This window comes from Vulpes lagopus, chromosome 1 (genome assembly GCF_018345385.1).
Source record: "Vulpes lagopus strain Blue_001 chromosome 1, ASM1834538v1, whole genome shotgun sequence".
In the NCBI taxonomy this organism is placed as follows: Eukaryota; Metazoa; Chordata; class Mammalia; order Carnivora; family Canidae; genus Vulpes; species Vulpes lagopus.
The window spans coordinates 99,373,816-99,388,929 of record NC_054824.1 but is presented as its reverse complement, the minus strand read 5'-3'; the positions used below and the strand labels follow the sequence as shown (position 1 = coordinate 99,388,929).

General features: G+C 32.4%; 1 protein-coding gene across 1 annotated transcript; it reads left to right on the top strand.

Annotated features, from left to right (window-relative positions):
- Positions 1-8,019: 8,019 nt before the first annotated feature.
- LOC121472896 (olfactory receptor 5K4-like) lies at positions 8,020-8,949 on the top strand. Its single transcript, XM_041724532.1, has one exon. It carries the CDS (start codon positions 8,020-8,022, stop codon positions 8,947-8,949), a length of 930 nt encoding a protein of 309 aa, XP_041580466.1.
- The last annotated feature ends 6,165 nt before the right edge of the window (positions 8,950-15,114 follow it).

Genomic DNA, 15,114 nt, shown 5'->3' with positions numbered 1-15,114 from the left:
CACCCTTTTTGAACTCGGCCACAGTAACTTCTTGCAAGATACATCCACGAAGGCAAAAGAAACAAAAGCAAAAATGAACTATTGGGACTTCATCAAGATAAGAAGCTTTTGCACAGCAAAGGATACAGTCAACAAAACTAAAAGACAACCTACAGAATGGGAGAAGATATTTGCAATTGACATATCAGATAAAGGGCTAGTTTCCAAAATCTATAAAGAACTTATTAAACTCAACACCAAAGAAACAAACAATCCAATCATGAAATGGGCAAAAGACATGAAGAGAAATCTCACAGAGGAAGACATGGACATGGCCAACATGCACATGAGAAAATGCTCCGCATCACTGGCCATCAGGGAAATACAAATCAAAACCACAATGAGATCCCACCTCACACCAGTGAGAATGGGGAAAATTAACAAGGCAGGAAACCACAAATGTTGGAGAGGATGCGGAGAAAAGGGAACCCTCTTACACTGTTGGTGGGAATGTGAACTGGTGCAGCCACTCTGGAAAACTGTGTGGAGGTTCCTCAAAGAGTTAAAAATAGACCTGCCCTATGACCCAGCAATTGCACTGTTGGGGATTTACCCCAAAGATTCAGATGCAATGAAACGTCAGGACACCTGCACCCCGATGTTTCTATCAGCAATGGCCGCAATAGCCAAACTGTGGAAGGAGCCTCGGTGTCCATCGAAAGATGAACGGATAAAGAAGATGTGGTTTATGTATACAATGGAATATTACTCAGCAATTAGAAACGACAAATACCCACCATTTGCTTCAACATGGATGGAACTGGAGGGTATTATGCTGAGTGAAATAAGTCAATCGGAGAAGGACAAACAGTGTATGTTCTCATTCATTTGGGGAATATAAATAATAGTGAAAGGGAATATAAAGGAAGGGAAAAGAAATGTTGGGAAATATCAGGAAGGGAGACAGAACATAAAGACTCCTAACTCGGGGAAACGAACTAGGGGTGTGGAAGGGGAGGAGGGCGGGTGTTGGAGGGGAATGGGTGACGGGCACTGAGGTGGACACTTGACGGGATGAGCACTGGGTGTTTTTCTGTATGTTGGTAAATTGAACACCAATAAAAATTAATTAAAAAAATAAAAAAATAAAAACAAGATCCAACAATATGCTACCTATAAGAAATTCATGTCAGCTTTAGAAACACACATAGATTCATACAAATGACAATCAAAGTGGCTAATGATAACAGATAGAACAGAATTTCAGTCAAAATCAGTCACAAAAGGTAAATAAGATCAAGGTCACTATATAGTGATAAAAGGGTCAATTCTTTAAGAGGATATAATTGTAAATACATATCCACCCAACACTGGAGCACAAGAATATCTGTAACAAATATTAACAGAAATGAAGGAAGAAACAGATAGCCATTATAAAATAGAAGGGAGCTTCAATACCTCACATTCAGCACTTCATATATCATCCAATATATTGATAACCAATAAGTAAACATCAGACCTGAATACCACAACAGACAAAATGGATGTAAGAGCCATATACAGGACATTCCATTTGCTAGCACCAGGATATACCTGCTTCTCAAGCACACATGGAATATTCTATAGGATAGATCATAGGTTGGGTCACAAAGTAAGCCTTAGTAATTTTAAGAAGAGTGGAATCATAAAAAAAGAATATTGAAATCACATTGAGTAAGTTTTCCAACCACAATGGTAAAAAACTAAAAATTAGTAACATTAATAAAACTGAAAAACCACAAATATGTGGAAATGAAACAATACACTCTTGAACAACCAATGGGTCAAAGCAGCAATCAGAGTTTCTTTAGACAACAAAAATATAACATGCCAAACTTATAGGATAATGAAAAAATAATTATAAAATGGAAGTTTATACATTACTTTGTACATTAAAAAAGAAATATCTCAAATCAACTACCCAACATTAAATCTCAAAGAATTTGGCAAAGAAGAAAAACCAGTTCTAAAGTTAGGAAAAAGAAGGAAATAATAAAGATTACAGTGGAAATAAATGAGACTAGAAAGGCAATAGAAAAGATCAATAAACCTAAGAGTTTGTTTTTTTGAAAGATAAACAAAATAACAAAACTGTTAGCTCTGTTAACCAATAAAAAGAGAGACAAAGTTATAAATGAAAGAGGAGACATTATAACTAACACCACAAATATACAAAGGATCATAAGAGGCTATGAGGAACAATTATAAGACAGCAAATTGGATAATATAAACAAATGGATAAATTCTTAGAAACATACAACCTAACAAGGCTGAATCATTAAGAATTAAGAATCAGAAAATGTAAAAGACCAATAACAAATAAGGAGATCAAATCGGTAATCAAAAACTTCCCAACAAAGAAAAACTCAAGAATAGGTGGTTTCACTGATGAATTCTACCAAACATTTAATGAAGAATTAATGTCAGCTCTCAAAGTCTTCCAAAAAAAAAGGAAAGAATATCAAACTCATTTTTTAAGTCCACAATTACCTTGATAGCAAAATCAGATTATAATCCTCAAAGAAAAGAAAACTATAAGACAATATCCCTGATGAATATATATGTGAAAATACACGGGAAAATTCTAGCAAACTGAATTCAACAGTACATTAAAAGGATCATGCATCATGATCAAGTGGGATTCATCCCTTGGATATAAGAATGATCCAACAGACATAAATCAATAAATGTGATATATCACATTAATAGAATGAAAGACAAAGATCAGCTGATCATTCAACAGATGCAGAAAAAGCATTTCACAAAACTCAACATCCTTTGATGATAACAACTCTCAACACTTTGAATATAGAAGTAATATATCTCAACATAATAAAGGCCATCTGTGACAGGCTCACAGCTAACATCATATACAAGAATGAAGAGTGAGAATTGGTCCTCAAAAATCAGGAGCACAAAAGTGCCATTATAACCACTTCTATTCAATACAGTACTAGAAATCCTTGCCAAAGTAATTAGGTTAAAAAACATAAATAAAAGGCATTTAAATAGGAAAGGAGGAAGTCCTTGTTTGCAGATGACATAATCTTATATGTAGAAAACTTCAAGAACTCCATCAAAACAGAAGTAATCAATAAATTAAAGTTTCAGGATAACAAAAATTAACAGACAAATATCATTTGCATTTCTATTCGCTAACAACTAAGTATCTGAAACACAAAGAAAATAATACCACTTACAACCGAATTGAAAAACAATAATACTTAGGAATAAATTGAACCAAGGAGGTGAAAAATCTGTACGCTGAAAACTATAAGACATTGATGAAAGAAATTGGAAAATATGCAAATAAAACAACATCTCACTTTCATGGATTGGAAGAATTAATATTGTTAATATGTCCATATTAAACTCAAAGTCATGTATAGATACAATGTGAATCTTATAAAAACTCCAGTGGCATTTTTCATAAAAAGAAAAAAATCCTAAAATTTGTATGGAACCACAAAAGAATTCAAAAGTGAAAGTAATCTTAAGAAAGAAGAATAAAATTGGAAGCATCAGACTTCCTGATTTCAAACTAAAAATCTATAGTAATCTAAACAGTATGGAACTGGCATAAAAACAGATACAAAGGTCAATGAAACAGAATTGAGAGCCTAGATATAAAACCACACATAAACAGTCAATTAATATTTGAAAAGGGAGCCAAGAATACTCAATAGTGGGAAAGATGGTTTTTCAATGAATAATGCTGGTAAAACTGGATATTCCCATGCAAAAGAATGAAATTCAATCCCTACCTTACACAACTCACAAAAATTGACTCAAAATGGATTAAAGACTTAAATGTAAGACCTGAAGCTATAAAATTCCTAGAAAAAATGTTTTAAAATCTAGATGAAAAGGAATCATACCTCAACAAAAAATAAGTCACAAAGGAAGACAGCAAGAAAGGAAGAAAAGAACGAAGGCACTAAAAAAGATGATTTTAGCCTGTGACATTTTGGATATGATGCCAAAAACACAAGCACCAAAAGCAAAAATAAACAAGCGAGACTACTTCAAACTAAAAAGCTTCTGCACAGCAAAAGAAACAATCAGCTAAATGAAAAGGGGAACTATGGAACAGAAGAAAAATTTTGCAAGCCATATATCTGAAAAGGAGTTAATATCCAAAAAACATAAGGAACTCCCATAATTTAATAGCAAAAAAATATTAATAATAATCTGATTAAAAGTGGGCTGAGGTCCTGAAAACATACACATGGCCAGGTCCATGAAAAGATGCTCAACATGACGAATCATCAGGAAAAAGCAAATTGAAACCACAATGAGATATTCACCTGACACCTGTCAGAATGATTATTATCAAGGCATAGGAAACAAGTATAGGTGAGGATGTGGAGAATAGTAAACTTTCGTCAGTGAAAATATAAATTGGTATAGACACAATGGAAGACAGTATAAAGATTTCTCAAAAAAATTAAAAATAGAAGTACCTTATGATCCAGCAATCTCATATAATTCATTTTTTTTAATATTTAAGTCAGTCTGAGCTGCTCTATATACATTTGTGTAAGTGATTTTACTCTCTCAATTGGCAGCTCCATAAGGGCAGGATTATTTATTTACCTATGATGCTTCCTTCCCGATCCTACCCCTACTAGGGCTACTCTTTACTCAATGCTGACTCAATGACTTATTTATTATAATAATCACTCTATAAATGTTGAATTTAATTTAATTGAAATTTCTACAACCAATTTAATAAGCATTCTTTGAGGACCTATATTATCTAGAATTATAAGAGATGTGTAGTGTGGAATGGCAAAAAAAAATTAATCCACCTGAGAATAAATAAGATTTTCATATAAAGAACAGATGAACAAACATGTAAGGGAAGCATGGTTAAGAACTCTTTGCGTTATAAAGATAATGAGCATTTTGTAGATCAGAAAGTTGAAGGTGTCTTCATGGAGGGAATCAGACCTCCTAGAAAGACATAATAAGACTTGCATAGAGGAATAGGTCAAAGAGGGCATTTTTAGACAATAAGTTGATTCTGAATAAACATTCTAAGTAGGATGTAGCTCTAGTGCATCAATGAATTGAAAAATAATGGTAAAGTCTCCAGATTCTTAGAGGTGAATGGTAGAAAATAAAGCCATAGGTGATATAAATCCAGTTATGGAGTCATTGGAATACTGAGATAAAGGACAAAAATTTGGTTTGGGGAATAATGAAGAGCTAAAAACATTTCCAGTCCATAAGAGCATATGTACAAGAGAAAAAGATGGCTCTGAAACACCAATTAAAAACTTCTCTTATGCTGTATAAGTGAAATGAAACAACACAATGTCAGAGTTGCTTCAGAGGATCAATCTACAGGATTTGGTCGCTTTCATCAAAGGGAATGAGTAAGACTGCAACTCTTGTTGATCATATCACATTTGCCTCTTTTCCACAATTCTTAATCTTTCTCCCAATCTTCGTTTAACTCCCATTTCTTCTACTATGTGATCAACATGAATTTTTCCCCCTTCATTATTGTTTTCAACTAAAGAAGATTAAAGAGAGAGAGAGAGCGCACAAAAAATTTACAACATGATACTTAAGCTGACTTTAGTGATAGCCATTTGATTCAACTTCAGAATCCCAAAGGATATCCATCTTTAATTAATGCCTTTTGGTTTACCTATGTTTGGGGAACCATAGCTCTCTGGTTAAGAGTCTTTGCAGAAATACCCTGATGTCAGTGCCAAGGAAATCCCTTTAGAATAAATGGAAAATGTTAACTTTGCAGTAAGGCTAAAATAATTATTGTCACTGACCTACTGGTAGAGTGTTCTAGATGTTCATAATTTATTCCCAAATGTTTTAAAGACCAAGATTTTTATTCTTAATTTCTCTAATAACAAATATCACATGGCCAATCCACTACTATAAAATGTCAGTGAACTCAAAATATGAGAACTGATTTGTAATTTATTTAAAATATTAAAATGCAGAAATACACATTTCCCTGAAACACTTCAGCATTTTAATTGGTGGTGCATTTTACCTACTTCATAACTTTTTGGTTTGTCTCTAAATTGAAAACACTATGGAAAGCCATAATGAGACACAGTATACTGGATCATTCTGACGTATTCTTTCAAAAGTACCACTGTGTTATCAATAAATATACAGGTAAGGCTATAAATAACTCCGTAATAAAATTCTGGGAGATAGAATAAAATGGATTTCTAATTCAGCTGAATAATTTACATTTTAAATTAGGGAAGAGAAAATGAATTTTCATTATTACTTTGATTCAGTATCTTCTATATAAAATAGTGATTTTTTGAAAACTAACCCAAATTCCACGTTTTTTTTTTTTTACAATTAGCTGTTACTAAAATAATGATAAAAAACTGTCTTTGCATATTTTTACTGTTTTTCCAAAACCCTGTAATTCTGGGGTTTGGAAAAAAATTTGGAAAAAATTGAAAGATTTTTATAATGTTATAGACCTAAAACATAAAAGGCAAACTGATTTTATTCATTTGATTATAACCCTCTAGTGATAAAATTCCAGAAAACCTTACCATACGATGTGAGTAAATTAAAAAATAGTGTATTAAGTTCAGTGTAGAGAAGGATAAGAAATAGAAAAAAAGCTAACCAAAATGTGTTTCCAAAACAATATACTTTGAAGAACTTAAGCTCTTCTCCAAAATTGTCTCTCTGAAAAATGGCAAGGCCAAAGACTTTTAGCAACTTTTGGAAGAAAAGTAATTTTAGCATCCTTTAAAACCCATATTTTGGGGCAGCCCTGTGGCTCAGGGGTTTAGCACACCCCTTCGGCCCAGGGTGTGATCCTGGAGACCTAGGATTGAGTCCCACAACAGGCTCCCTGCATGGGGCCTGCTTCTTCCTCTGTTTGTGTCTCTGCCCACCCCTCCCCCCCCCTCATGAATAAATAAATAAAATCTTAAAAAATAATCTTAAAAAATAAATCTTAAAAAATAATCTTAAAAAATAACCATAAAATATCTTGTAATTTTATGGCTGGTAACTTATAACAAATATAAATTTACAGATCATTGAATTTTAATAAATCTGTGGCGGATTAGGAGTAAATCATGTTTATAAACACAAATAATCATATAATAAATGTAGAATCTTCACGGGACTTACAAAAATGAGAACATTAGTTTCTACAGAAAAGAATACAATCTAGGTATTTATCATGAGGAAGAAAAACATTTTGAAAGGAGACTTGGTAGCCAAATCTCATAATGTTATACATACATGTAGGTCACTTAAAACTAGAAAGTATTAGGATAAATGAATAATTAAGAAAATAACTTATTGGGAGAATGTGGCATGTCTTGATAGGAGTAGGATCTACAATATATTGAAATAAATATAAAAACAGCATCAAAATTAATTTACTAAGAAAATTTTTAAATGTTCTATATTTTTACACAGTCTTAAAGGATGAATGGGTATTAAAATGTCCCTTGATAAGCTTATCTGTGAAGGAGTATTAAGCTAGAGAAATCATTTTTAAAACTCACTGTGATCCTGTGAAATTTAAAAATAATACATTTAGACTTTCAAAATGTCTAAAGTAAGTTCTTTCCAAACATTACATCAATCCCAGAGGATAGTAGTTAAAAATGTGTTTATTATTTTTTTTTCTTGGAGAAAAAGACACCATAAGAAAATGTCTTCAAATTTTGGAAATGCCAATGTATACATACTGACCAGGAATCTATACATTAATATCAGATAATTTATGCAGAAAACACCTTTCTGTCCTGGGAATTCACACAGTTATTTTTTGATGGCCCCTGTGTGCGATGATCTGTGATGCTTTTCTTCTCACAGACTTGACCTACTGTGTGTGTGCTAGTTCACAGAGACAGTGTAGGAGGATTTAAAAAAGCTTTTTTTCTATTTGTGTGTGGGGACATTAGAAGGGAGAATAAACACACTGTAATTTAGAATTTCATTTCTCTGTAACTTCTATATTCAGCTGAGAAGCCACGAATGGATAAGGAAAATCAATCCTTGGCAACAGAGTTTATCCTTATAGGATTTACAGATCGTCCAGTGCTGAAGAGTCTTCTGTTTTCCGTGTTCTTTGCCATCTATCTGGTGACCATGGTGGGGAATCTGGGCCTGGTGCCATTGATCCTTATGGAGTGTCACCTTCACACACCCATGTACATCTTTCTGGGCAACCTGGCTCTAATGGATTCCTGTTGTGCCTGTGCCATTACCCCCAAGATGTTAGAGAATTTCTTTTCGAAGGACAGAATGATTTCCCTCTATGAATGCATGGCACAATTTTATTTTCTCTGCCTTGCTGAAACTGCAGACTGCTTTCTCCTGGCAGCAATGGCCTATGACCGCTATGTGGCCATCTGCAGCCCACTGCAGTACCACACCGTGATGTCGAAGAAGCTCTGCCTTCAGATGACCGCAGGGGCCTTCATAGCTAGTAACCTGCATTCCATGATCCATGTAGGGCTTCTATTAAGGTTAACTTTCTGCAGATCTAATCAAATTGACCACTTTTTTTGTGACATTCTTCCCCTCTATAGACTCTCTTGTACTGACCCTTCTATCAATGAACTAATGATCTATATTTTTTCAATGCCGATTCAAATATTCACCATTGCCATTGTCTTGTTCTCTTATCTCTGCATCCTTTTCACAATTTTCAAAATGAAGTCCAAAGAAGGGAGAGGTAAAGCTTTTTCTACCTGTGCATCCCACTTTCTATCTGTTTCAATATTCTACATTTGTCTTCTCATGTATATTCGACCATTTGAAGAAGGGGATAAAGATATACCAGTGGCAGTTTTTTATACCATAGTAGTTCCTTTATTAAATCCTTTTATCTATAGTCTAAGAAATAAGGAGGTGATAAATGTTCTTAAAAGATGTTTAAAGAATTATAATATTTTTAAATAAAATTCATCTTCTATGGAAAACTGATTTTTATTCATTAAATTATTTTATAGATAAGGGACAAAGGAAAACTGTTTTTACATAAAATATTAGTCTCTAAATCATTAGGCTCTGTTTGCTAAAAGATATATGGATGTAATTTCAAAATGTCTGGCAAATCTCAGTGCAAATTCCACAATTACCAGAGTAAATCCAGAGAAAACCCAGAGGTAACTTTCATTATCAATTCTTATTACTCTCACTGAATTGTGTCAGGCTGTTGTTCCAAACCATAGTAAATCAACATAGCATCAAACTTAATTGTCTAAATGTGTAGAAGAGTCACGTTGATTTATCTTGTCTAGTTAATGGAAGGCATTATATCTGATCCTTTGTAGAATGTCTGAAACATTTTAAATTTCCTGGCAGGAGAAAAACATGATAATATTCATCAGAAAACTAACTTGGGAGACACATGTAGGTTAGTCTGGGGGGAGAGAGGATAAAAGCAATCCAACTAATTGCAGTAATCTATATTTAAAATAATGAAGCTTGATCTAGATAAGACTCCAAGGATGGGAAATAAAGGGAATGAGAAGGAACACACACATAGTCACACATGCATTTTGTAGAATAATTAACAATGAATTATATCAAGTTAGCTATAGTAGTTTAAGATTTATCTTAATTTATAGTCTGATTAAGTCTCTTCTTTTTTAATGAATCAATCATGCTATGTATTATGGAATATAGAACAGCAACTTACATAATAAATGCTCAATAAGCATTTAAAACATATTAATGAAGGTACTGTTGTATTTTTTAATATTTTTGAGTAACAATGAAATCTGTTAATATTTTATGTATTTATTGGTCATTTTCACCTCTACAAATTATCTGATCATTTTTCCTTTAAGTTTTACTTGTTTTTCCTCATTTATTTGTACCACTCATTACTCATTACAGACAAAAGATATTAAAATGTTGTGACTATTTGTGGCTAATTATTTCTGTGTTAATAGTATTTTAATATATGTTTATGTTATTTGCAATTATTAATATTATAATTTTATATACTCACATTTACTAATTTTTATCTTATGTGTTCTCTTCCATGCTTTCTTTAGAATTTTTCTTAATCTGATATGTATTATTAACCAATATTTCTTTTTTTCTTCTAACTCCTATTCTTCTTCCTTCCTCATCTTTCATATTTTTAATAATTAATTTTTTTGGAAAAGACTCTTAATTCTTCCTGGAATTTATTTAGTATATGGCATGAATTGAGGATGTAATTTTATTTGGCTTCTTCTTCCAAAAATATTCCACAGATTAAGTTACTCAAATAAACATCCAAGAAGGACTTCTTTAGAAGCTTGACAAAATAATTCTTAAATTTATTTAGAAAAACTAATAATCAGTAAACACAATGTATTATATATTAAAATACATGATGAAATTCTAACAATTATAAGAATTTGGTTTTAAATCAAGAATCAATAGCTAAATCAATGGAAAAAAAGATTATCCAAAAGTAAACACCCATATAAAATAAGAACATCATAAATTAATCAGTAAATAAAATGATTTAATGGATGTTCCTAGGTCAATTGATTAACCATTTGTCTCTTTCATTGTGTTAAATGTATAAATTGACTCTATTTCAGAGATATTTTATAAACATAACTTGTAATATTCTTTTTTATATCCTCAATTTTTATACCTAGCACTTTAACTCAACTGGGATTCATTTCATAATGTTGTGAAGTGAGAATTAAAGTTTGATTTTTTTATGGTTAACTGGTAATTCTAAAATTATTTATTAACTAATTCTTCCTTCCTCACTGATTTTTATGCCTCCTTTTTGTACACTTACATACATATGCATACACTGATAAGTCTATTTCTAGCCTCCCTAGTTTACACAACAAAATCAGGGCAGCCACAGGCCCTATATTTATAGTCCAGTAGAGAAGACAGACTATTTTTATTTTAGGAGTAGTTAAACTAAATAGTAATAAGCATCAGGATTGGGAAAGACTTCTGCCTCTACCCATAGTTCAATTGATAGGATTCAGTTAAGTTCAGGTATAAGATTCAATAGCTATAGGATTCAATAAAGTGCAGTTATTCTTTCTATTCTTTTTTACATGATTTCACCTATTTTATGGGTTTTAATATCATTAACATGAAGATGACCCAGAATGTACATTTCAGCTCTGACATCTTCCCTAATCATTTCCAGACTTAGGTATCTAATTGTCAAGAAGCGCGCAGTTATTTGAATGTTTCAAAGACACCTCAGATTTAACATAATCAAAAAGCCTCTCTAATTTTTTCCATTAAAATGGATATCCTTGGTCTTCTCCATCTTGATGGAGCTTCCTCCAAAAAATTGGTCAAGGATGAGATTAACAATAATCCTCCATCTCTCTCTGCTTTCATATCTGACCTCTCACAAGATCTGTCAATTCTCTCTAAAATATACCTGACAAGTGCCCAAATCTTTCCATTTATACAAACTTTCACACACAATGCTTCCGTCATCTCTCATTGAATAATATCAATTGCTTCAGATGAGTCTCACTGCTGTTGGTCCTTTTATTTCATTTAAATTCTCATTCATGAACCAATTTAAAAATATTATCATATTTTTAAATGCATTCCAAAAACTGTACTCTTCTGCCCACCATGGCCTATGCATTCACATACAACCACTTTCTAATTATTTTTAGCATTTCTCTGAAAATTTGCCTTTACATTTCTTAATATCAAATGTAGACATACACAGTAGAAAGTTATGTATGTCTACATAAATGAATACATGTCTACTTATGTATGCATTTAACACCTCCCCATATCTCTCATCCTTGATGGTATATTAGGATTTTTGTTAACTCAATTGCCAGCCTCTATTGGTGACATGTAAATATTATCCACTGCTGAGATAGCTAGAATACCATGATATATTTCCTTTTCTCTATGACTTCGTAGGATTTTTTAAAAACTTAATAGATTTTATTTTCCCATTACTTCAATTAGATCCATCATGTATCTATCAAGCCTATTTCTTAAAAATTCAACTGTATTAAGTAATCCTTTGTTCTTTTTTATTCTAGAGACTTTTCCTAGAGCAGTCCACCATCCGATTCTAGACTGGAGAGATTATTTTCTGGGCCCAATGCTCAGGTGTCCTGCTAAGACTTCTTTTGCTGAATTCCTGTGGTAGATACTCTGTTTCCAGGCTCCCTTCATGGTCCTTCTTCATGGTTCATTCTCTCATTTTACTAAGATATCTCATTTCTTTGGCAGTCAAGATCTGGAGTCCAGACTTGTTGCAAATGATCTTTGTTCTTTCCTCACACATAATCAATAGTTTTGTGTGTACAAAATTCTAGGTTTGAAATAATTTTCCTTCTTGAACATCAAAGGCATCCTTCATTTATATTCTAGCAAGCTGTGTTGCTTCTGAGAATTTTCATGTTATTCTGATTCACATTTCTTTGTCATCTCTCTGGAAGCTTTAGAAGTCTTAGTTGTCAATGGCTTTATAAAATCTCAGAATGATTATGTTTGGCATTTTAAAAATTCATTTCTCCACCTAGTGGTAGATTATTTTTTACTTTCCTCCATGTCTGTTTGGCGCGCGCTCTCTCTCTCTCTTTTACTGTGCCTTCCTTTCCATTCTCTTCTTTTCCTTTTATTCCTTCCTTTTTTCCATCCTCCCTTCCTTCTCCTCTTTTCTTCCACCCACCCCTTTTCTTTTTTTCACTTTGAAGACTCAAAACTTTACTTCCTCAATGGAGATGATCTGAGAATACATAATAGATACAATTCACATAGAGAAAGCAAATAAATCTAGTTGCCATTTTTCAAAACAATCAAGTTGTTTTCCTATTTTCCTAGGAAGATCATTAACATCTTGAAATTTATCATTATGAACTTGTAGATTTGAATATATTTTATCAGCTTAAATCTATTACAATTATTATTCTTTTTGATGCAAAAATTTTCTCATCTTTGGCTAGTACAAACCCAACACAAAAGCTTAAATTTAGTTCCTGAGTCTTTCTCATATGACTGCAGTAGCCTCTGATAGATTACTTGCTCTCTTGTGCAAGACGTCTCGGCAAAATGTGGGACCTTCCTATCTCAGCATGATTATTAGACATTTTTCCAAAGAGGCTCTATGAACCGTAATATTATTAGATTATACAGTATTTGTATCTCCTCTGTTTCTTTTAAAAATAAGAAAACAAATATACAAATATGCATGCATATCTAAACAATTTTACTTCCCCTTCTTCCGTAAGGAATGTAGCTTTGCGCACACACACATATGTACACACACACACACTGCACTGATTTTTTTTCTTTTACTTTAAACATGACAGGAAAATCATCCCATATCAGTATATAGTGATACTCCTCTTTTTCTTTCTTTTATTTCTTCAAACAGTAGTACTTTGCTGTGTGGAATATTGAACTGGTTTCTTGTGGGGTTTAGATTGTTTCCTATACCTATCTGATACATCTCTACTCATATCTTTTCTGGTAATTTTTTTGAATTGCTTTGTTTTAGTTGTATCTCTTGTATGAAGTATAGAGCCGGGTTTTCCTTCTGGAACAAATCTGAAAATCTTTTTACTACTATAGGTGAATTAATTAATTTATGTTAATTTCTATGACTGGTCCAAACTCTTTCATATTATTTTTAAAAAATATTTACCATTGTATTATGTTTTCTTTACTGTTTATTTATTTGGATGGTTTGTTTTTCTTGTTTTTATTTTTTTCCCTCTATCTCCTTTTGTAATTGGCATGGTTTGTATTTTTGTTTTGGCTGCTACCTTTATGTTAACATCTTTATCACATATCCAATCCTCTTTTCCTATATTTTTGATGCTACTTTTGGTTTGGTAGCTATAAATAATATTATTTCAATATGACTAGTATATGTGTGGCAACAAGTTTAGTATACTTTAGCTCTTCTGCTTATTTTTAAAAAGTTTTATTAGCCCTATTTTATGAGTATTTTAGGTTTTCAGAAGAGTTAGAAGGAGAATACAGAGTTTCCTGGTACACTTCACCCAAGTTCTGCTAATGTTAACATCTTAAATAATCAGCACATATATTAAAACTAAGATGTTAAATATAGGAGTCATTTTGGATCTTAAAATTTTTTCCAGAAATGTAATTTTTTTGTTCCAGGATGCCAGTTGGCAGTTAGTTCTCATGTCTCCTTAGGTTCCTCCAATCTGACAGTTTCTCAATGTTTCCTTGTTTTTTGTGACCTTTACAATGTTGAAGAGTACTGATCAAATATTCCGTAGGATGTCACCAGATTTCGGTTTGTCTGATATTTACTCATGATTAGACTTGTGTTATAAATTTGGGAAAAGACTATCAGAGAAGTGAAGAATCTTTCTCATTGGCATAACAGGGATACAACATGACTTACTGCTAGTGATGTATTGGCTACACTCAATGAGAGAGGAGTTATATTCGCTCTCCCGGAGGGAGAAGAATCAAAGAATCTGTGAGAATATGTTAACAGCACTTCAGTAAGTAACAAATATTTGGAGGAGGTATTTTGAGATTCTACAATATCTTACTTCTCCTTAAAGTTTGGCCTACCAATGGATTCGGTCTGTGGGAATAACTATTATATATTCCCACAGCAATCTTCTATTTCCTTAATGCTTTCTACATGTATTAATTAGAAACTATAACTAGATATAAAAATCCTTGGCTCACACTTTTCTCCTTGAGCTTATTCAAAGTCCTGAGTCATAGTTGCCTTGTTTTGTATGTTGCTGTTGAGATACCAAATTGATTTCCTGTTTTTTTGTTTTTTTGTTTTTTTTTTTTGGAAGTGAGGTGCAGATAATTTTAACTTGAAGTGAAACACTTTAACTAGGATATATCTTGGGGTTTATTTTCTGGAGCAATAGTCATAAGTGTGTAACAAGGTGTATGTTGAAGTCTTCTGTTTTTCCTCAAACTTTTCTTGAATTATAATTTTAAATAGTATGTTTGTTCCATTATTACTCTCCTTCATCAGAGATTTCAATTTTATGTTTGAGTATCATCCTTGCTTATTTTTCATAGTTTTAAACCTTCCTTAAAATTTTTGCACCTTCACACAGTTTTCCAGAGTGGCTGCACCAGTTCACATTCCCACCAACA

What these genes read in the sequence shown, in the direction of transcription:
- LOC121472896 (XM_041724532.1), top strand. Translation starts at nt 8,020, where the DNA reads ATGGATAAGGAAAATCAATCCTTGGCAACAGAGTTTATCCTTATAGGA.